General features: G+C 53.0%; 1 protein-coding gene across 2 annotated transcripts in view; it reads right to left on the bottom strand.

The window, feature by feature from the left end:
* Positions 1-24,406, bottom strand: part of CELSR1 (cadherin EGF LAG seven-pass G-type receptor 1) — a 151,112-nt gene that overhangs the window by 48,844 nt on the left and 77,862 nt on the right. For both annotated transcript variants that reach the window (XM_029204612.1, XM_029204611.1), the window contains exons 4-6: positions 22,788-22,903; positions 22,178-22,266; positions 957-1,114 (exon numbers count right to left, since the gene is read on the bottom strand). In XM_029204612.1, coding sequence (XP_029060445.1) covers positions 957-1,114; positions 22,178-22,266; positions 22,788-22,903 — 363 coding nt within the window. The remainder of the gene's footprint in view (positions 1-956; positions 1,115-22,177; positions 22,267-22,787; positions 22,904-24,406) is intronic.

Here is a 24,406-nt window from a genome sequence, read left to right on the forward strand (position 1 = left end):
GAAGCAGGCGGCCAACAGGCCCAGACACACGTGTCAGATCCTACTTCCGGTGCCACCACCGGCTCGCAGCCTCTCTGTCCCTTGTGTCAGATCCTGACCAACTGGAGGTTTTGGGTGACCGCCCGAGTCCTGACTGCTGGTCGGGCCAGTCCACACCAAAACAGGACGCCACCTTCCTCTGGCCTCTAATGGCCTTGAGGGGCGGTCACAGCAAACTAGAACCCTGGTTCTGCAGGAGCATTGGCATGGCCTTGGGCAAGGAGCTGAACCGCTCCAGGGCACAGCTGTCCCATCAGTAAGATGGACGCATCCCACCTGCATCACAGCTGCGGGGAATCCGATGACAAAGGTGTATTTCACACCAGATGCTCAGGATAGACCAGGTTCTTCTAACTGGTAGGCCAGGTTCTTTGAACTGCAGACCAGGTTCTTCTAAGCTTATTAAACATCCCACCGAAACACAATTAGGGATGAGTCCGGCATGAACCTTTGCTCTGAGATTTAAAGCGGGCATTATAAACTTCCACGTCAGCATTCCTCTGACCTGAGTTAGGATGGGCCCTGGGGACCTCCAGATCCACATGGTGACATGGCAACTCTGATCTAATGGAGGGGATTACTGACTGAACACTGAATCACAGGGACCAGCCCTCACTGGAACAAAGTCAGGGATCCTGTGGAGACAGGGCTGGGGATGGCTTCTGGGGTCAGCAAGCCAGCTGTCACTACCCTGGGGATGGCCTGGCCACTACTTTGACAGATGATTCTAAGGGGACTTATTCTAGAAGGTTCTAACGTGTTGGAGGGAAGGGGAGGGAATGTGACTCCAGCCCAGATTGGGGCTGCCAGAGCACCGGGTCCAGAGTGCCCTGTGTCGGGGTCCTGACCTGGGCGACCCCTTTTGGAGCAGTGGCCATGGGGTGTGGACACCAGGGCCCATCTCCTGGGACACTCACTTTTTAGAGCCACTCTGAGTGCCCTGAGCGGCACAGCTGTAGTTCCCAACGAAGTTGCCAAAGCGCACGGCCACGGCCATGTCACAGTCATCCACGGTCACCACGGCCACCTTCTCTCCAGACGGCCCGTGGGGCAGGCCCAGGCGGCCGATGTTGGGCTGTGGGAAGAGAAAGCACGGAGCCGTCAGCGTGTTCTCACCAGCGTCCCCGACTGATTCCCCAGCCCCTGCACATGCCCCCCGACCCGTGGAGGGTGAGAGGCCCCCTGGCCTCACGTTGAATGAGTCCCCAAACCAGCTGTACTGGATTAACAGTGAGCCCCCCAAATTTATGTCCTTCCCAGAAGCTCAGAATGTGACCTTATTTGGAAATAGGCGTCTTGCAGATGTAATTGTTTAGGATGAAGCCATATCGCAGTAGGATGGACCCTAATCCAACGTGACAGGTGTCCTTATAAGAAAGACACAGAGACAGACACAGGGAGACATCGTGGGACAACTGAGGCAGAGACTGGAGTGATGCTGCCACAGCCAAGGATGCCAGCGCCCCCAGAATCTGCACGAGACGAGAAGGATCCTTCCCTAGAGCCCCCAGGGAGCACAGCCCTGCAGACACCTTCATTTCAGAACTGGGAGAGAATACATTTCTGCTGTTTCAAGCCTCCCAGTTTGTGTATTGTTACAGCAGCCGACACCAAAGCCCCAGGACCCCTCCTTCTGAATACCTGATCCTGCCTGTGAGTCCAAGCACTGGCCGGACCATGTCCACGCACCTCCTCACCAGGTTCCTGCCTGCTCCGTGCTCCTGGGGTGCAGACTGCCTGGCCTGCAGACGGCCCCCTGCCTTCCCCCACCCAGCGTGGTGCCCCCCAACTGGGCCAGGAAGCTGGCGACCCCCGGTACTCACAGTCACTCACTCCTGGGCTCACGCCCTTCCTCACCCTGGGATGACCCTCCAGTCCCTTTTGCTGACCCGAGGTCGACCACCCTTTCTGCCCCCAGACCAAGCCCCCCTTCACCCCCCAGCTTCCCCCCTACGCCCGCCAGATGTCCCTGCGGTTCTCAGGCACTCAGTCTCCCTGCCCAGGGCTGGTTACGAGAATCCCTCTGGGATCAGTGACACAGGGTGCAGCATGCCCACTTCTGGAAGAAGCAGGCTCCCCTCTTAAGGAGACTGTGGTTCGCATCCAGGGATCGACCCCCTCTCCCCAGGCAACCCGCCTGTCGCGGGCATCCCTCTCTAGTCTCCTGGCTGCCCTTTGAGAACACCGAGCACATCCGCCCCGACGGCCCTCAGACCCCTTCTAGCAGTGGAGGTGGAGCCATGTAATGCGGGGTAGGCTCAACGTTCCAGACGCTCAGCCAGGCCCCTGAACTTCCTTCCCCATCTGTACGACCTGGATAACAAGACCTGCATTCTGTGAGGTGGCCTGTTGGTGAACCCAGATGGTGCACGTGAAGGGCCACCAAGCCTCACCATCCGCACCCAACACGCAGTGGCCCCCTTCCTCCCCACGGAGAGAACACTTTCTCCCAGTCCCAGCAGGGCCGTCCCATCACCCATACAAACAAGGGCCTAGTGCCTCCACGTGACGGCTCTGGGGTCAGGTCGAGTTTATAGCCTGATGCAATTTGATGCTTCTTTATAGTAATATTAGAAACGGGGAGGTGTAAAAACATAGGGAATTTAATTAAATCATCCTCAAGGTCTTTAAACAGGGAAATAACAACTGCACAATTCATTCCAAACCATCAGTTTTTCAATAGGAACAAGGAAGTATCCATTTGATTGAGGACCCTGGGCTGAAAGGCAGGACGTGGAGCTTTTGGTAATGGGAGCTCAGCCAGGAAGCCAAGTTGTGTGACTTCAGGAGGCCCCACTCACCCTGGCGGCGTGCCCTGGAGTTGTGCAGTGCACAGCCCGCACCACCGTACCTGGCAACCCCAGCTGGGCCTTCTGCTCGCCCTTGGCCAACCATCTGACCTGGACGAGGCTATCACTATACCTCGGTCTCTCTGTGTACAGGATAAGGATTTAACGTTAGAATACCATCCTCTCTGTGTTACAGGGACTTGGAGGGTGACATCAACATCAGACACAGGAGTCTCCCTCAAACCCTTCTCAGGTAAATCCGAGGGAGGCTTTTACCCTGCCTCCTGACATTCCAGCTCACGGATAATCCTTTCCGTTATTCTTTTACGTCAGTTGATGAGATCACACGGTCGGCCAAGCTATATCCTTAAAGATTTCACCTCTGGTTAAGCAACAGTTAGGCACGTATAAGAAGTCATCCGTTTTCTCCCTCTGTAATAGCAGCCCGCATTAGAGAACACGTCCAAGTGCTCGTTATGGGACGCCTAAGTATTAGGTGCGATCCGGGCGAAAGAACCGTCCCTGAGCTGCACGAGCCCCCTGTTATCTTTACAACTTATCATTTACATTTTTGGGGACGGGTGTGAGCCTTCCAGAGGAAGGACACAAACAGCGTTTCTACTTGGGAGGCTTTACTGAAACGAAGCTGCTGTTTGCACAGCTGCAGTTGTTGTAAACGGTTCCTCATAATCAACAGCTCAGAGCCACGGGATTCAAGCAGAAGCAGCGAGGAAAATTGGAGGTGAAAGACAAAAAAAAAAAAAAATTAGCATTTGTATTTAGAGCAGCACTTACTGACTTGAGACAGCCCACTGGTAAGACAGATTTCAGAGTCTGGCGTTACTGCATTAAAGCAGCAAGTGTGACTTTCGGGAAAACAAACATCACTCAACGCCTGCTTCTTGCTTCGTGCTCCCAGATCCACCAGCCATTGGGTCAAAAGAGACGGCCCTTTGGACCACAGAACCAAGCATTCTTAGAGTGAGAGCCAAAAGTACCGGCAGGAGAGACGCACAGGGAGGTACTGGGGAGAAGGAACGACGCCCGAGGGCCGGTTTCTGGCTCCGCAGAGCACCCTGCCGCCCCACCCCTGCTCACGCTGCCCCAGAACGAGCTTAACCACATGCCAACTGTCCACGTGTGGTCAGGATCACCAAGAGAACAAGAAGGGAGCACGGGCAAAGGCCGTAGGTAACAGGAAACAATGCTGCAGGTGACCCAGGATACACGGATGGGGGTCCTCAGAGAGATAACCAGGCCCACCACATGACCCAGGACCCCACTCCCAGGAATAGACCCCGAGAACTGAACACAGGGGCTCAAAAACTTGTTCACAAATGTTCATAGTAGCACTAGTCACCGTAGCTAAAAGGTAAAACCACCCAAAAGTCCATCAACAAATGAAGGGGTAAACAGAATGTGGTAAATCCATTCAGTGGAATAGACCATTATTCAGCCATAAAAAAGAATGAAATACTGGTTATTTCTACAATGTGGATGAACCTCCAAAACATCACGCCAAGTGAAAGAAGCCTGTCACAAAAGGTCACATGTTGTATCATCCAATTCATATAACGTGCCCAGAATAGGCAAATACATAGACAGAAAGTAGACGAGGGATTCCCAGGGGCCCAGGTGGTGGGGGAATTGGGAGGGACCGCTAATGGGCACAGAGGTTCCATTTAGGGCGATGAAAGTGTCTCAGATCAACAGACAGAGGTGGTTGGTTGCACTAAATTATTCATTTTACGTGGTTCATTTTATGTGAATTTCACCTCAATAATAATAGAAAAAAAAATTGGATGGGCATCCACCATTCACAATTCCCCCGGCCACTTTCTACCTGGACATTTGAGAAACTCCTTCCCCATTTTTATCTGTAAAATGGGGATAAACTATGTCCCACTGCCTTCCTGTCAAGGCTCACAAGTACGAACAGGCAAAAAGAGCAGTGAACGTTCTCCGTCAGGGTCGGGAGGTGTGCGTGTGAGGACACGGCCAGCCTGACTCGATGGGGGCGGGGACGAAGACCCCAGCAGGTGTGTTTGATCTGGGTTCAGCTCATCTGTTTTTTTTGTTTGTTTGTTTGTGTTTTTTTGCGGTACACGGGCCTCTCACTGCTGTGGCCTCTCCCGTTGCGGAGCACAGGCTCTGGATGCCCAGGCTCAGCGGCCATGGCTCACGGGCCCAGCCGCTCCGCGGCATGTGGGATCCTCCCGGACCGGGGCATGAACCCATGTCCCCTGCATCGTCAGGCAGACTCTCAACCACTGCACCACCAGGGAAGCCCAGCTCATCTGTTTTTGATGAGGGAAGACAAAGCATAGCTGCATGGCCGGCAGGTGGGACGAAGGCCGGGCGGGAAAGGAATCAGGAGGATCGGGAGATGTGCACGGTGCGTGGCTCAGGTCCGCACGCCCACCCCGCGTGTCTGCAAGAGGGAAGGGATGTGAGCGCGCTGAGGGGGAGATCTGGGGCTGGTGACGAGAAGGCCCGTGAGGCTCTGTGGGCATGGGTGGGGAGGAACGAAGAATAAAAAGCAAGATGAAATGAACTGCCCCTTCATATTTCTAAGATGAATTTTTAAGTTTGCACAAAAGAAGACAGTCCAGGAATAAAGGGGCCACACGGCAGTTATATGAGGATCGTCTCAATTCTCGAGTTAGAGGGGCACTGGGCACAGGACGAGCGAAGGCCCAAGTCCCTGTACCTCCCCATCCCGGCCGGGGGACCCCTGCCCCCACTCACCCCCAGCCCCGCCCTGTAGCAGCCCGGCGTGGACACCCAGGGGCCGAGCAAAGCCGGCACAAGATCCAAGAAATGGAGGCACAGGCCAGCCGGCAGGGCCCGCAGGTGGTGCCGTCGACACCGCTCCACGTGCACAGGCTGCCCTGAACAGAACCTGCCACAGGGCAGGCGGAATCGGGGCCACCGAGGACACAACCGCCATGCCCATCCCTGCCGCCACCTGAGAAAAACCCTGAAGGACCCCGTGTGTGCTTCGGGGGAACCAAAACAACAAGCTTTCTTTGCAAATCTGTGCAGATCTGGGTTCCTGGCTCTCGGCAAATCCGCCCAAAGTCATCACTTGCGGGCCGGCCCTTTTTATTTCCCTCCAGCTTATTTCTACTCCCTGTGCAGCCCCTCTCCCGGCGTTTCCATTTAGAGGCTCCAGGGCAGCCCGTGGGGATTGTTTGTGAGCACAAAAGCGCTTGGTCCTTACGAAGCGCTCACATTTCTACAGCCTTTTAACCTTCTGCAGACAACTCCTCATCGGGGAGGCGGATGGGGGTTCAGTTTCAAATGCTGGAAGGAGGCGTAGGGGGGCCTCGAAACCAGACACCAGGAGGGGCAAGTCTTGGGAACAAAATGGATTCACACTCTGTGTCAGAAATGATTAACCAACATTCGTATCAAAGAATTCACAGATGGTTGGGCTTCAGGAATGTCACAGAGTCCAAAGGCAGCCTTGAACGTGTACCATGAGGTTCGGACCCGCCGGGTGGGCTAGCTGAATGCAGCCCACGGGCTGACAGCTGCACCAAGAAATGTGGGTGAGACACCCCGCTGGTCCTGGCACAGAGGTGATGAGACCCTCCTCCGAAGCAGGCGTGGTGTCTCTCTGAAGCTAAGAGATAAGAGGAAAAGACATCCAGACACACAGGCTTCCAGGGTCCAAACCAAATTCCCAAGGAGCCTCTTCCACAAGGACTTTGCTGGAACTCAAACAGCAGATCAAGGTACTGCGTCCCCGGGGGCCCATGGCGCTCCCACTTGTGGGCAGGTCACAGGATGTTCTAGTGGACACTCTGACCCTCAGCTTCCCCGCCTGTAACACTCAGGGGTGAATCCCCTCTGGCTCCCCAGGCAGGCTGCGGCCTCTCTCAGACCCCTGCTTCCAGAACCCCCGCCCACTGATCAGGCCTCCACCAGGTGCTTTGGACGCCACGATGCAACAGATTTAAGTCCACATCTCTATTTTTTTTTTTTTTTTTTTTTTTTGCGGTACGCGGGCCTCTCACTGCTGTGGCCTCTCCCGTTGGGGAGCACAGGCTCCAGACGCGCAGGCCCAGTGGCCATGGCTCACGGGCCCAGCCGCTCCGCGGCATGTGGGATCTTCCTGGACCGGGGCACGAACCCGCATCCCCTGCATCGGCAGGTGGACTCTCAACCACTGTGCCACCAGGGAAGCCCAGGTACACATTTCTTATGGGAAGGGATTCACCCCCAACGCCACTCAGGCAAGGAGCAGAGAAGGAAGGTAGGAAAGACAGATTAAGGGACGTGGCAGATTTTTCCTGACACTCCAACCAACTGCCAACCCCTCGCCCCTTCTGATTGTTCCGGGGGCACCTACATCTCAACTTGCCCTGCTCCCCCCGAATGAAGTGTCTGCAGCGAGGATCTCGCCTGCCCACTCGCACGGAATCCCAGGCCCTGGGACAGCACGTCACGGCACGAGGAATGGGCGCCACCTACCCACATCGGGTTTACCTGCACCCCGATCTGCCACGCTGCAAAGGCTACACTGACCAGTCCGGCTCCTCCAGGGCAGTGGAACTGCCAGACAGCTTTGGAACTCGGCACGGGACTTGAAGTCTCCATATGGACAAAATGGCTTGTCCAACGGGAACCAGACTGCCCCTCGGTGTGGAGCTGCGGCAAGCCGCCCAGGGCTGGGAAGTGGTTCATCCCCTTGCCTGCATTTTCCATGGGGGGTTGGGGCCTCTTCAGCAGCATCAAGAAGTCATTCCACGGCTTCCCTGGTGGCTCAGTGGTTAAGAATCTGCCTGCCGATGCAGGGGACATGGGTTCGAGCCCTGGTCCGGGAAGATCCCACATGCCACGGAGCAACTAAGCCTGTGCACCACAACTACTGAGCCTGCGCTCTAGAGCCCGCGAGCCACAACTACTGAGCCCGCGTGCCACAACTATTGAAGCCCACGCGCCTAGAGCCTGTGCTCTGCAGCAAGAGAAGGCACCGCAGTGAGAAGCCACCGCAGTGAGAAGCCCGTGCACCGCAATAAAGAGTAGCCCCTGCTCGCCACAACTAGAGAAAGCCCGCGCACAGCAACAAAAACCCAACACAGCCAAAAATAAATAAAATAAATGGGAAAAAAAAGTCATTCCATGGGAAAAAATATTTGCAAACGATGAGACTGACAAGGGCTTAATTTCCAAAGTACACAGACAGCTCATACAACTCAATAGCAAAAGAACAAACAACCCAATCGAAAAATGGGCAGAAGACGTAAATAGACATTTCTCCTAAGAAGACATACAGATGGCCAAGAGGCACAAGAAAAGATGCTCAACATCGCTGACCATCAGAGAAATGCAAATCAAAACTACAGTGAGGTACCACCTCACACTGGTCAGAATGGCCATCATTAAAGAGTCTACAAATAGCAAATGCTGGAGAGGGTCCATATGATCCAGCAATCCCACTCCTGGGCATAGATCCGGACAAAACTATCATTCAAAAAGATACATGAGCCCCTATGTTCACAGCAGCTCTATTCACAATAGCCAAGAAATGGAAGCAACCTAAATGTCCATCAACAGAAAAATGGATAAAGAAGATGTGATACGTATATATGATGGAATACTACTCAGTCATGAAAAAGAATGAAATAATGCCATTTGCAGCGACATGGATGGACCTAGAGATTACCATACTAAGAGAAGTGAGCCAGACAAAAAAAAACACCATATGATATCAATTATATGTGGAATCTAAAATATGACACAAATGAACCTATCTATGAAACAGAAACAGACTCGCAGACATAAGAATAGACTTGTGGTTGCCAAGGGGGAGGGGGTTGGGGGAGGGATGAACTGGGAGTTTGGGGTTAGCAGGTGCAAACTATTATATATAGAACGGATGGACAGCAAGGTCCTCCTGTTTAGCACAGGGAAAACGATATTCAGTGTCCTGGGATAAACGATAACGGAAAAAATATGAAAAAGAATATATACGTATAACTGAATCACTTTGCTGTATGGCAGAAATTAAACACAACACTGTAAATCAACTACACTTCAATAAAGTTTTTTTAAAAAAGAAGTCATTCCGCCATCTTCAGTCAATGAAATTGACAGAAGCCCAGAGTTCCCCCAGATTAAGCCGTAAACAGATTCATTTCTTGAGTTTAACATTAAGACTTAAGCCCAGGCCTTCTTGACCTTTTTCCTTTAAGACATGGGACGCCTACATCCCAGGAGGGACAGAGCAACTGCTTCGGGTGTGGGCAGCAAACCACTGCATGTAAGCCTGGCCGGGCCACCAGGTGGGCCACTTACGGGCCCCCGGGTAGGGCAGACATCCCTGGCTGAGGGGGCAGGTGCTCCTCACTCCCCCCCTGCCAGTGCCCTGGGGCAGGGGACGCACTGCTGAGCCGGGCAGCCTCTCCTAGAGAGCGGCTCAGTTCACAGCTCCCACCTCCAGGGTCATTTGGAAGAGTGGACCTGAGCCCCTTTGCAGAGTCCCTGCTGCTGGGATGGCTGTCACACCACTGCGGGTGAGGGCCTAAGGCTGGCAGGGGACAGGGGACAGCAGTGTCCAGAGCCTCCAAGGAGCACCACCTCCCAAAGGCCAAGAGGTCACATCCCGACCCCACTTAGGAAAGTCACATGACTCCCCCCGCCCCCCGCGCCAGATTCAGCTGTAATGTGGAGCAAAAACGGCACCTCCCTTGTGGGGTTAAATGCATACAGACGTGTGTGAGGGGAACATTCCATGAAGTTTGCTGCTGCCGCGTTACTGCTAAGAAAGACAGGAAGAAAGCCAAAATACACGCAAATGGCTATCCTCCCTGTATTTTTGCTGTCTTATTTTCCTATATTAAAAATACACAGTTCCTTTTACATCTCTAAAGAACAAAGGAGCAATTAGCAGCCAGTGCGTCACTGCATCTTCGTGGCAGCCTCAGCTCCTTCTCCAGGGCTCAAACACAGAGCCACCTGCAGCTCTGAGTCCTCCATGTGTTCAGTTATCCAAGAAAATACTGGCCTGTGGGGACGGACTCTTTTTATTTGGGGAGCGTTAAAAAGAAAATATTTTTAACAAGGGTCAGAACCAACTGGTCACCTTAAAACAAATCACAGCAGAGCCTGCTGTTCCTCAGGCAAGGAGGTTACCCAATTCCTGACAACTAGGCCACAGGTCAAAGGAGGTGCTTTTCTGATGGTCGCATGATAGGCTCAGACATGGAAGAACCGAGGGCTGGGAGGCGGAGATCCACCGAGCGTTGTCTCTGTGCTCCGCACAGTGTATAAATAAGCATCTCCTAACGGCCCCAGTGATCTCCGGGGGGATGAGTTTTGCTCTGCAAAAGATTCATGAGCCAAGGTGCAAGCCCCTCACTGGGCCCGGCCCCTCACCAGACAAAGCTCTGGAGTCGGTGAAAGGGAGCCAGGAGCCCCTCAGCTGCTGTCCCTGCTGGGCTGGCCGTCGGTGTCAGGTCCCCTGTCTGTGGCCACCTGGCCAGGCAGGCTCCCCAGGTTTTCTGGAACCCAGGAGTTTGTGCAGATTTGCGTGGAGGGAGTCTTCTCCAATGCCAGATGAAGGGCTCAAGATGGGGTTCTTTCAGTTTTAACAGCACCTTCTTGGAAAGCTGGGGTAACACGTTCCTTCTTTTGGGGGCTCTGTGGACAAGAAGTTCCTTGGCACAAAGTGGGAGACCCTTAGGCATCCCATGAGAAGCTCACGTCCCTGCACTCATAGGGCCTATGAATCTGACCGTCGGCTACTCCCAGCTGGACCAGAGATGGGGGAGAGGCACCCGAGCAGCTGCCCCTGGGGTACTCCGCTTGCCTCGGGGACTGGCACCTGCGAGTGCCTCCTGGGGTCGCAGAGATGGACCCTCTGGGCTCAGCCCACACAGTCCTGGGAGAGGAAGGACAGGGACTTCAGCAATGACAAAGTCACTCCGGGCTACGAGGGTTCACGGGTCACAGGCCATCTTTTCAGAAAACCTCCTCGGACAAAGGGAGAAAGGCTTTCAAGAAACGTGCACAGGGACTTCCCTGGTGGTGAAGTGGTTAAGACTTCACACTCTCAATGCAGGGGGCCCGGGTTCGAGCCCCAGGCAGGGAACTAGATCCCATATGTATGTGGCAACTAAGAGTTCACACGCCGCAACTAAGGAGCCCATGTGCCGCAACTAAGGAGCCAGTGTGCCACAACTAAGGAGCCCACCTGCCACAACTAAGAGCCGTCACAACCAAATAAATAAATAAATAAATATTAAAAAAGAAGAAGAAAAAAGAAACGTGCACACTCACCAGTACTCACTCCTATGTGTGCATGCACACCCCGCCTGCTCCTGCTGGGACCCTAAGAGGCTCCTCTCTGTCCCCAGACTCTGGACAGCGGCAAAGACCCCCAGACCCTCAGCTTCTCCCTACAGACCCGCAGGACCTCCCACTCGCCTCCATCCCCTTTCTGACCAGCCTCCCCAGCCCCAGCCCCATCTGCAGGCCTCGAGGCTGCCCTGCTGAGAATCCATCTGTGATGAAGGTGGAAATGGAGGGGGTTTGCCGAGTTGGTGGGGAGGAAGCACGGACGAGGCTGGAAAGGCTGGGAAGGTAGGGAAGAGGGACGGTCACAGCAGGACGGCACCAGCGGGGGACAGCTGCCCGCCCGCAGCTCCATCCAGCCCTGGCTCTGTCCCTCCGTGTCCCCCTCCCAGGGCGGACGTGAGGACCTCGCGGTAACGTGCTGGTCCCGGGGAAGGCGGGAGGCGTGGGGGGCAGCACCTCATTGCAGAGTGTTGCAGGCCAGTGAGAGGGGGTGAGCTGGGCACGCTGGGTGTGACACGGATGGCAGGTGGGGGAGCACGGCCACCAGACAGGGAGCCGCCGTGAAGTCGGTGGTGCCCCAGGCTGCAGAAGACTTTCCATAACAGGCGTGGAGCAGGGGCCCAGGGTGGGGCTGTGTGCGTCCCGGGGAGTAATTCTGTTTCCATAGCAGGTGACTCTGCCATCTGATGGGGCCGTGTTTGGAAAGGAAGCAGGCGACCGTCCCAGCTCCCTGGGCCGCCAGCAGGCGGGCACCCCACGCCCTTGGGGACCGTGGGCTGGGCTCCCACTACGGTTATGGGAGCATTGATGTTGGACGACCCATGGGCCCAGACACAACAGAAGCCATTTCCCATCCCGAGAAACTGGCCAAGGAAGCAGGAAACGCAGCCAGGGAGAAACAAAACGATTCACACCCCAGACTGGGGACTTGAACTTGAATGGGTGAACCTGCCCAGTAGGAAATGAGCACGTGCGGGGCATCCCACAGACTCCTCTGCAACACGTCCATGCTGGCGCCCCCCGTCGGGGGAGGAGCAAGGCTAAGCAGACCCTGCTGCAGACGCGGGGACAGTAATTAGCCTGCCTGGGTACCTCCTCCATCACAAAGGCTTGACGGACTTGGCAAACGTTCACCTACGCTTTAAAACAGTTTAGCCTCCTTATCTTGTACATTCTTTATTTTTATTTATTTATTTATCCAACGCTTGGTGAATTCTGCTTCACAATGATAGGAAGAGCTGACGTCGAAGGATCAAAAAGCGACGTCGCTATGGACGCTTGGCCACCACAAGCCAGTTATCCCTGTGGTAACTTTTCTGACACCTTCTGCTTAAAAGGATCGTGAGGCCCCGCTTTCACGGTCTGTATTCATACTGAAAATCAAGATCAAGCGAGCTTTTGCCCTTCTGCTCCACGGGAGGTTTCTGTCCTCCCTGAGCTCGCCTTAGGACACCTGCGTTACCGTTTGACAGATGTACCACCCTACGTTCTTTAAATCAAATGATTTTCTAAGCAAAGAATTTAAATGAAGAAAACAAAAATGGTTCATGACCCCATCACCCAGATGACTCTTGCTGTATTCTTTAATAAAAGAAAACATGAAACACGTAAAGTATCGCAGAAAGGTACAAAATGTACACGAAAGCCGCCTCCTTTCTCATCAACCTTAATCCCAAAGGTATCCACGTGCAGCAGACTGCAAAAAGAGCTGCAACAATGCCTCCTGGCACCGAATCACAGGAATAACAAATATCTGATGTTTTAAGCTACCGCGCTTGCGATGGTTTATGACCCAGCACAGCTATCTGATGTGTGCTGTCGATGGATTTGTTTTGCGGGGAGGACGATGCCCTTCAGAAAAAAATTTGCATATGGCAGCACACATTTGTGTACCTTTCAAAGTTCTTTTAATTAAGTTCTTGAGTTAATTTTAGATGCACATGCAATTCTAAAAAATAACAGAGATCCGATGTGCCCTTTACCCAGTTTCCACCAATGGTAAACATCCTGCAAGTGAGAGTATAACATCACAGCCCAGATGTGGACGCTGATACCGTCAGGATGTAGAACATTCCATCACCAACAGGACCCCACCTGTTGCCCTTTCACAGCCACACCCACTTCCCTCCCACCCCCACCCCAGGCAACCACTCATCTGTTCTCCAATTCTGTCATTCAAGAATGTTATACAGGGACTTCCCTGGTGGCACAATGGTTAAGAATCCGCCTGCCAATGCAGGGGACATGGGTTCGAGCCTTGGGCCGGGAAGATCCCACATGCCGCAGAGCAGTGAAGCCCATGCACCACAACTACTGAACCTGTGCTCTAGAGCCCACGGTCCACAACTACTGAGCCTGTGTGCCACAACTACTGAAGCCTGCGCGCCTAGAGCCCCTGCTCTGCAGCAACAGAAGCCACCGCAATGAGAAGCCCGTGCACCACAACAAAGAGTAGCCCCTGCTCGCCACAAACTAGAGAAAGCCCGTGCGCAGCAATGAAGACTCAATGCAGCCATAAATAAATAAATAAATAAATAAATAAAATTTATTAGGAAGAAAAAGAATGTTATACAGATGGAATCATACAGTACACAAGCTCGTGAGATTGGCTTTCCCTGCTCTCCATATTTTTCTCTTACGTGTATCAGTAGCTCGTTCCTTCTTATTACTGAATAGTATTCCGAGTTCCATGGTATGGATGTACACAGTCTGCTTAGCCATTCACCCACAGGGGCCTTCTGGGAGGTTTCCAGTTTGGGAATGCTAGGGAAAAAGCTGTTGTGAACATTTGTATACATGAGTTGTATCTATAGTCATGAGGGATATTGGCCTGTAGTTTCTTTGGTACTGTCTTCATCTCATTTTGGTATTAGGGTAATACTAACTTCACAAAATGAACTGGGAAGTGTTCCCTCCTCTTCTATTTTCTTAAAGAGACTTTACAGAATTGGTGTAATTCTTTAAACATTTGGTAGCGTTCTCCAGTGAAACCACCTGAGCCTGGAGATTTCATTTGGGGGAGTTTTTAAAATATACAAATCCAATTTCCTTAATAGTAATGTAGTTATTTGAATTATTTATTTCACATGGGTTGAGTTGTGGTAGCTTGTGTTTTTTGAGGAACTGAGAATTTATTCCTGATACTAGTCATCTGTCTTCTCTCTCTCTTTTTTTTTTTGTGGGGGCGGCGGTCAGTCTTGCTAGAAGTTTGACAACATTATTGATTTTCCCAAAGCTCTGTTTCATTGACCCTTTCTGTTTTTTTCCTGTTTTAAAAACCACTGGTTTCTGCTCTTATCTTTATTCTTTCTTTCCATCTACTTGCTTTGGGTTTATTTTGTTCTTATTTTTGGAGGTTCTTGAGGTGGGAACTCATATTATTGACTTGAGACTTATTCTCTTTTCTAATATAAGTATGTAATGCTATGAATTTCCCTCTCAGCACTGCTCTACCTTCATCCCACATATTTTGGTATTTTGTATTTCATTCCTTTTAAATTAAAAAAATTTTAAACAAACTTTCTTCCTCCCTTTTCTGAATAATTGAATACTTCAGTCAAGTCTCTACGAAGGCCCCTTGTTCCCAGCACCTGCTGGAGTCAGTCAATAGATTCAGGGCTGAGAGAGGTAGCAGCTCACAAGGCTGAGGCTGAATGAGAAGGGCAGCAGGGAGGCAGCCTGGTGAGGGCTGAGGGTGATTGAGGATAGCAGCTAAGTGAGGTGGTGGAATGGTGGGGTTGGCAGACTGTTTAAATAATGGTGGACTGAGATAATAAATAACTATATTGAGGATAATGGGAACAAGGTTTCTCACTGAGCAAGAAAAGATTTACAAATATGGAAAGGGAAAAAACTAGAATGACTCTGTAGTGCTGGAATGGAATTCAAGGTTTTCAATAAGTAGAGATAGAAATAAATATGAAGTTCAGTATGTGTATATATAAGCATGCACACATACCTACACATACATATATACACACATCCATGTCCTAGCTCTGCCCAGTGAGAGAGATTGGGAGTGAGACACCCTAGGAGCAATGGGCATATCTAGCACCTGAATCTTGGTTTCTAAATACCTTTCTTTTTTTCTTTTTAACATCTTTATTGGAGTATAATTGCTTTACAATGTTGTGTTAGTTTCTGCTTTATAACAAAGTGAATCAGTTATACATATACATATAATCCCTCATATCCCCTCCCTCTTGCGTCTCCCTCCCATCCTCCTTATCCCACACCTCTAGGTGGTTGCAAAGCACTGAGCTGACCTCCCTGTGCGACGCAGCTGCTTCCCACTAGCTATCTATTTTACATTTGGTAGTGTATGTATGTCAGTGCTACTCTCTCACTTTGTCCCAGCTTACCCTTCCCCCTCCCCATGTCCCCAGGTGCATTCTCTACGTCTGTGTCTTTATTCCTGTCCTGCCCCTAGGTTCATCAGAACCATTTTCTGTTTTTTTTTAGATTCCATATATATGTATTAGCATACGGTACTTGTTTTTCTCTTTCTGACTTACTTCACTCTGTATGACAGACTCTAGGTCCATCCACCTCACTACAAATAACTCAGTTTCGTTTCTTTTTATGGCTGAGTAATATTCCATTGTACATATGTGCTACATCTTCTTTATCCATTCATCTGTCGATGGACACTTAGGTTGCTTCCATGTCCTGGCTATTGTAAATAGTGCTGCAATGAACATTGTGGTACATCACGCTTTTTGAATTATGGTTTTCTCAGGGTATATGCCCAGTAGTGGGATTGCTGGGTCATGTGGTAGTTCTATTTTTAGTTTTTTAAGGAACCTCCATACTGTTCTCCATAGTGGCTGTATCAATTTACATTCCCACCAACAGTGCAAGAGGGTTCCCTTTTCTCCACACCCTCTCCAGCATTTGTTACTTGTGGATTTTCTGATGATGGCCATTCTGACCAGTGTGAGGTGATACTTCATTGTAGTTTTGATTTGCGTTTCTCTAATGATTAGTGATGTTGAGCATCTTTTCATGTGTTTGTTGGCCATCTGTATACCTTCTTTGGAGAAATGTCTATTTAGGTCTTCTGCCCATTTTTGGATTGGGCTGTTTGTTTTTTTGATATTGAGCTGTATGAGCTGCTTGTATATTTTGGAGATTAATCCTCTGTCAGTTGCTTTGTTTGCAAATATTTTCTCTCATTCTGAGTGCTGTCTTTTCATCTTTTTTATGGTTTCCTTTGCTGTGCAAAAGCTTTTAAGTTTCATTAGGTCCCATTTGTTTATTTTTGTTTTTATTTCCATTTCTCTAGGAGGTGGGTCAAAAAGGATCTTGCTGTGATTTATGTCATAGAGCATTCTGCCTATGTTTTCCTCTAAGACTTTTATAGTGTCTGGCCTTACATTTAGGTCTTTAATCCATTTTGAGTTTATTTTTGTGTATGGTGTTAGGAAGTGTTCTAATTTCACTCTTTTACATGTAGCTGTCTAGTTTTCCCAGCACCACTTATTGAAGAGGCTGTCTTTTCTCCATTGTATACTCTTGCCTCCTTTATCAAAGATAAGGTGACCATAGGTGCTTGGGTTTATCTCTGGGCTTTCTATCCTGTTCCATTGATCTATATTTCTGTTTTTGTGCCAGTACCATACTGTCTTGATTACTGTAGCTTTGTAGTATAGTCTGAAGTCCGGGAGCCTGATTCCTCCAGCTCCGTTTTTCTTTCTCAAGATTGCTTTGGCTATTCGGGGTATTTTGTGTTTCCATACAAATTGTGCAACTAAATACCTTTCTTTATTAAAAGAATCCAGAGTTCTGTGGGTAAAATGACCCTTCTCCCTCCATCCCTCTCTCTCCCTCTCCCTCCCTCTCTTTCTCTATCTCCCTCTCCTTCTCACTCTCTCTCTCCCTCTCCCCTTCTCCTCTTCCCTACACCACCCCTTCCATATCCTCTGGAGCATCAGTTCCTGGACAGCGATAGAGTTTTATCTCTTTTGTCTTCTGTATATCCCCGTACCCTAAACAGTTCCTGGCACACGGTAGGCAGTCAATAACTTCTCCATGTATTAATGAATGAACAAAGGCATGAAGGAAGGGCTGCAGGGAGTGACGAGGGAGGCCAGGCAGCCACACCCAGAGGACCACATAAACCACAGCAGTTCTGCAGGACCCCAGGAGAACTTTCATCAAGACCAGCCTGAAACAAGATTCTGAATGGAAGCCCTTGAGTTTTCTGGAACATTTATGGAAGCAGAGGGAGACGCCCCTGACCCCAGGGTGTGGTGGATCACACCCCTCTGCACCACCCCATGCATAGCCCACTCCCCTGGAACCCCTGGAATATAGTGTGTGACACAGACCCAAGAATGAATGACTTGAACAAGCCAGGTCTTAAGTGCAGCCGGGGCAGAGTGGTCCCTAATGAACCCTGTACCAGTGGCCCCTTCCCCAAGGTCATGGGAATCTCAAGCACTAGGATGCTCTTCTTAGTGATCTCAGAGGATGCTGACACTTGAGAGAAGCAGCTCAGCTGGGGCTCTCACTTCACGAAGATGCTTTCAGCGCTGGACCAAAGACAACCCTTGTCATCTCAGAATCACTCGAACCAGAACGGGCCGCCTGCCGAGGCCCCGCCCAGGATCCTATCAAACTCCTCCTGGATGATGTGTCAACATCCCCGAGGCCCAGCTGGGCTGCCGGACAAGGTGAGGGCCTCCAGGTAATCCCTCCAGACGCCCAGTGCAAGGGCCCCGCCGGGCACACAACAGGCACTCAGTGAGTGAGCAACTGTCCTCTCAGGCGTCCTCCCCAGGAAGAGCGGAGATGCCACATTACAGATGCTTCCACAGAAGGGTGCTTCTCCCCCTCCCCACGGCCCCCAGGGTCTCTACACAAACATTTTGACACCGAAGGGCAAGGGGAAAGGGCAGACACCCCGAAGAGCCCTGACTACCGCCAAACCCGAGTTCCAACTGCAAAGAAATCATTTTAGAACTATCTACACAAAACTATCGTCTCAGAACAACCGGCACAAACTCTCCCATCAGGCACATTCACTCTTTTGCGAGTTGGCAGGGGAAGTGTTTACCTATCGTGCACAATAGTCTCGGGAAAAAAAGCACATCTGCAACGAAGTGATGACTACAGATCCTCCCCCAACCTCCAGGGGCGGGTGTGGGCGGCGGGGCTCTGGGTCCCATCTGCGCTTGACGGAGTTCGACATGTTTCTGCAAAGCGTTGTCCGCCTTTAAAATACCTTCCCAGGAAAACGCCCAGCCCCAGCGGGCAACCCAGGCTCCACGGAAGGTGAATTATCCCACCAGACCTTCCCGCTTCAAATGCCACCAAGCAGGAAAAAACAGTAAACTGGCTTTGCCTGGCTCCCTGCCTGGGGGCACCAACCCATAGGAACCACATCAAGAGGCCCTGTTCTCTGATTTCTGGCTGCCTTTGGCCAACGGGGAGCCTAAGGAAATGGGAGGGAGCGCCGTCAGGAGGTCGCTTCTCTGCACAGGTGGCTTCTCTCCATGACCCCTCCTACCTGGGTTTCATTCTGCCCTCTCCCCTGGTTCCTCTCGGCCTCAGGGCTGTCACAGCCCTGGGTCCTGCACTGCCCATCATGGGTGCCCCACACCCTGCGGCCCTTTGGTGATACGCCCTCCTGGGACCATCCTGGTGAGGTTTCCACCTATTTCCTGGGTGTGTGTTGGGGGTGACTGGTAAAATAGCCCAGACAGGCTCCTGGGCCCCAGCAGACTTGGGGAGGGTGCAAGGGGCCCCAGAGGCTTCCCACACAGGACCCACTCTAAGGACCAGACACGACGTGGATGACACAACAGATGCCCACAGAGCAGAGCGACTCGCCCCTCCCAGACCACTTCCACTGCTGCCCTCCTTGCCATCCGTCTGGCCACGCCCCCGCCTGACGTGAGCCCTTCGCACTGCCCCCACGCCCCCCTCCAAACCTGCTCGCTCCCTGCCGAGCCCCGCCCGCCCGGGCCCCTGGACACGTGAGTGCCTCGGGCCCTGAGACACAAAGCTCCGGGGAGACAGATGTCCCTGATCCAGAGCACTTTGAGCACTTCCCTTTGTGTGATGACGGAAACCACAGCAGGGGGGGCCTCAAGGTCTACCTGCAAACTGCTCGGTTTCCTCCATCAAACAGCCTCGGGCAGGAGAGGAAATAGCTGAGCTGGCAGCAGAGGAAAGGCCTAATCCCGCGCGCTGAGGGGCTGCTTCGGGTGCTGCTGAAAGGCTGGCCCTGGGAACTGAAGCGGCGGGTGGCAGTGATCCACTGCCAGGGCATGTTCTCTCACGTGGGCTCCTCCTTCCTTCTCCCGGGGGCATCCCGGGGGCCCTTTAGGAGTGAGATGCCTCCTCGGTGCTCCCTGGAGGGTCTCTGCGAGCAGACCCTCGTGATGCTTCCTGCGTGCCTGACGATGGTCAAGAATGACGGATGCCTCCGGACCTGGGCAGGGCTGGCCGAGCCAGAGGTTCCGTCTCTGCTCAGCTGTGACAGGCTGCTGCTTCAGCCATCGGCAGGTGACTCTGGAACACGCCACGTGCAGGTGCTCTGGTGGGCAACCAAGGCTGACACAGCCCCGAAGCCCAAAGTCTTCAGCCGGCCCTGGGAGATGCGTTTCCCATACAAGCGGAAAGGAAAATGCACCACGAGTGCGTCCTTTGCTTCCCTGACATGGAGCATGGGCCCCAGAGGGTCCCCTCGGCCCATCCCGACTGGCCTGCACCCTGCCGAGCGCACAGCCGACTGCCCATCCCTGATGTCCTGGCCCTGCTGGCAAGGGGAGGAGGCCAGAGGCTGAGAGCTCAGAGGTGTGCGAAGCCCAGACTGTGGGGCATGACATCCTTGCCACGTGGCAGCCACCTGCCCTGGAGCAGCGGGCAGGCCAGAGCATCCATTACAACTCTTACTTTTCCTTCTTTCTACTCGAGGGGGTGTGCAACGTCCCGACAAAAGCCCGAATGTGTTTGAGCCAGAAAACCACTGACCCCTTGTCCCCAGCCTTGGCCCAGGAGGGGCCAGCCTCGCAGGAGCTCTGCTGCCGACACATCTGCTTGTTGGTCCTGCCCGGACACGGGACAGCCATCCCGACCATGTGAACAGAGGAATCAGGGGTCCGATCGCTGTCCTGCTGGCTGGAGCAGATCCAGGCCCCGACATCAGATACAACAGTTCCTGCGCTCAGCGGGACTGTGCCCCGTGCTATGGGGACACAGAGGCTCACAGGGCGTGGTCCTGGCCTCGGGGCTCGTGACCCTCCAGGATGCTGGGGCACAGTCTTTGTACCTTTGCGCAGTTGAGAGCTGCCTCATCGTGAGAGAATGGCTGCGGGGGGGACTGTCTCCAGGGCAGAGAGAAGGGGCCGAAACCATCCGACCTCGAGCAGGTTGTAAGGGCAGAAGAATTCACTTGGGGGAGTCCGGGGGGCCCCTCTGTCCTCCAGGGTGAGAGAGGCCCACGGGTAGCAACTGGGGAAAGGACGTCGTGTGGGTTAAGACATCGTGTAAGAAAAACCCAAGCTGTGCATCCATCCCGTCCTCGAGCCCCCTGGAGGTCAGCAGGAGGGGAGGCTCTGAGGGTCCCACGGCGCCCACTGTCTCGCACAGCGGCCATGCAAGGCTGCTCCAGGCGGGCAGCAGGTGGGTGCACCTCACACTGGCCCCTAATTGTTCCAGACAGCCGTAGGGGCACAGCTGCAGCAGAAGACTCCAGCGCTTGAGACGGGGCAGCTAGGAAATTGCAAGTGTGTCTTTGGAGGCACGTTGTCTTCCTCTGGTCCGTCCCCCGCCCCCCACCCCACCTCCTTAACTGGCTCACGCAGCCCTGCATCAAGCAACCCGGGCACGGTCGGGCTAACAGGAATGAGGGCAGCAGGCTGTCCTGGGGGCTGCAGTAGCCCAGGCCCCGTCCCAGGCACCTGTGAACACTCTCTGCTTGGTCCTCAGAATCCTGAGAGCGGCACCAGCCCCCGTGTCGCTTCAGATCTGCACCCTGACCCCACCAGAACCTCTCCCTGCCCTCATCACAAACACCGTGCAGAGTTCCACACCCGAGTCAGAACCTACCCGGCCTCTGTCCTGGGCTGGGCGACAGGGGCATCTCCCGCCCGCAGACCGGGGACAAAAACCACGGTCACCGTGCGGGTGATCACTGCTGGGGGCCTAAGTATTTCGGGTGATGGTGAAGTGAAACGTGTACGGTGAGCCATATGTAAAAAAGACGCAGAGGGCTCCGATGGCTGAGGACAGACTAGGGGAAGGACAGCGACAGGGAGGGGTCTGTATGACACAGACCTCACGCCCAAGTGGTGGGAGAGGTCGCCCATCACTACTGTGTCCAAAAGCTGAAATGCAGTAGACGTGAAAGACAGAAAGCACCCTTCCTCCATGGGTGTATCTCTTACAGAGGGAGGACCCCTTGTCTGCCAGCCAAGCCCAGGCGCAAGCCCTGTGGAGGCCTGGGTCGGGGCTCAGAGCAGGAGGGACCCTGGAGTTTCCCAGGAAGGAGAACAGCGGTTTGCAAAAACCACAGCGACGGGGAAGCACCACAGTGATGGATGCAAAAACCGCCGAGGAGTTTCCTTACAAGCCAATAAACAGCAAAATGAAAGGAAACCCCCCAAAACGCCCAGACTTTCACAGCATTTCCTAGGGGAGCCTTCTGACTCTCAGGTTTCATCCAGGTAAGAGTGGACTACTTGGGCTTTGGAACAGTGTTTGAATGGCCTGGAATTTTAGCCACCAGTAATGACTCGGCCGAGGCAGCTGCAATGAATAAGCTCTTTCTGCGTCCTTTCCCCCGTGTAGGACTCTGGGGTCCCTGAGCCTCCCCGCCCAGCGCTCCCTGGGGGAGTATCTGCCCCAGCGCAGGGCTTGGGTATCTTTACACAGACCCTCAACAAATGCTCATTTCCTAAATAACTTTTTCAACCAGCATATTTATTGAAATTTCAGAGTATAAATGTCTAAAGACCAAAAAGCTGCCAGGGCCCACCCCCCACCTGCCACCGGCCGCCCGGGCTGGGGGTCGGGTGGGGCGGGGCCGGTCCTACCTTGTTGTAATACTGCACCTGCACCGAGTGCCACCGGCCGTCACTCACGCCCCCAGGAACCTGTGGCGCAACCATCGTCGTGGTCTCACCTGCGGGGCGGGGGGAGGTCCAGAGAGAACAGAGGTGAACAAACCACTAAGGCTAAAAGTCCTTCCAACAGTCTGGACGAATGTTCTTTCCAACCACCGGGAAAACATTTTTAACGGCTTTGTCAATATTTTCAACCTACAGAGGCAGAAGCACACTTCAATGATCCCCTAGTTTGTGGAAATTTGAGCCGTGTCTTATAAACAACGCTGCAATGAACATCTTTGTGCGTTCTGGATTTCTCCCACAGGACGGATTCCCAGATGGAGAACCAGGGAATCGGTGGGTCAGCACGCTTGACGGCGCTGCACAGGATGGGGTGTTTTTTTTGCTTTTTTGACTGTGCCGTGAGGCATGCGGGACCTTAGTTCCCCCAACCACGGATCGAACCCACGCCCCCTGCAATGGAAGCGTGGAGTCCTAACCACTGGACCACCAGGGAAGCCCCAATGGGGTGGTTTTAAACAACCAAGTGCCCAGGACGTGCTCCGAGGGTGGCTCCCTCCTGTTCAGGAGGCTTTACCTGCTGAGAAGGTGAGCTGCACCTGCTCGTCCACGATCTCCAGGGCGATGAAGTCGTGCTTCTCGTTGAAGCGGCCATTATACAGCAGCAGGGCGTTCCTCTCCTGGGTGGCAAACCTGGGGGACCAAGGGGAAGCACGTCACACAATGAATGAGCCCGGGGTGGAAGGTCTGCAGGTGGCTTGGAGGTGGGGGAACAAGAGGCTGCCCAGGGCAACAAGCCTGGCCAGAGTGGGCAAGAGGATGAGTACGCTCGGCAAAGACTCTGGTCCCCAGTACTCTTTTTTTCACAGCAGGAGTGGACAGCCCGTAAAACCTGATTAGCAATGTTCTCTTCCGGAAGGAGCAAAGCAGATTCCAGGGGGCACTTTGGTTACCACAACCTGTACAGGTGAAAAGATTCCACTCGCACAGTGCTCTAGAAGGATGACACAGCCACTATACTAACTGGAAATATTTGGACAGTAAACACATGCAGTGCATACATCCCGCGTACACGCCCCAGGGCACAGAGATGTGGGTGTTGATCACCACCTCAGGGCCTATGCCCCTCGTCTCCACCACCACACTCCAGCCACACTGCGTCCTTTTGCGCCCAAACCCTACGTTCTTCCCTGCCCCCGGGCCTTTGCACCTGCTGTTTCCCCCGTGTGGGGAATGATCTTCCCTGGCTCTGCAGATCTCCCAGATGTCACTCCGACTGTGCTTTCCCCAACTCACTTTATCTAAGTCGTGCCCCTCACCCTACAGGATATCACACCACTCATTTTACTTTGGAAATGATCCTGATGATTTGTTCGTTTATGAGAACACATGATCCTTCAAGGGGAGAGATGATGACTCCCGTTCACTGCTGCAACCCCGACACCAAAACAGGACTTGGTCCACACAAGCGCTTGATACCGATGTGCTGAATCCACGGACGGATGGCGGCCCGCGTGAACCAACAGACGCGTGGAAACGCAAGACTTGTGAGACTTGAAGCACTCGGAGTAAAAAACCACTTTGACAAGAGACAAACAGCCTCAGAAATCCTTCTCCCACCCCGAGGAAGCCTCTTGCATCAGACCCGAGGGTCCCCGACACACCAAGTCACCACAAAGGCTTCCTCGACGCCCTGGTTACAGAGAACCCACAAACCTCCGGAGTGAACTCGGGACTGTTTCCTGAGCTAGCTGGATGTCTCTCTCATCGGAGATTAAGTGGGGGGAAATTCTTTCCTTTGATTCCAGGTTGGTTTATCCGTTTTCATGCGGCAGGAGTCTGTCAGAACCAGCCTCAGGCATGTGACCCTAGCCTCTCCCTTGAGTTACATAAAATTGACATTTCCCGCCCAGACCTTGCATCCCCTCGGTTTAGAAGTCAGCAAACTCTGATGACAAACTCTAAAGAAAAAATACCTGCATGGCAGAGTGGAAGCTCCGGGTGTGGAGTGAGCAGGTAGAAGAAGAGCTGAATTAAGACTGGGATCCACTCGACCCCAGGCTCGCTTCCCTTTGGGGGGTCTCACTGTTGTGGGTTTCTCTTTGGACCGAGGGGGGTGGTCAGTGCTGAAATGGTCCTCTGGGCAGGCACCACGCACTGCTGGGAATGGACGATCTAACGATGGGACCCAGGGCC

Source organism: Monodon monoceros, unplaced genomic scaffold (assembly GCF_005190385.1).
Source record: "Monodon monoceros isolate NGI ecotype Baffin Bay Population unplaced genomic scaffold, NGI_Narwhal_1 Super_Scaffold_6, whole genome shotgun sequence".
Classification (NCBI taxonomy): Eukaryota; Metazoa; Chordata; class Mammalia; order Artiodactyla; family Monodontidae; genus Monodon; species Monodon monoceros.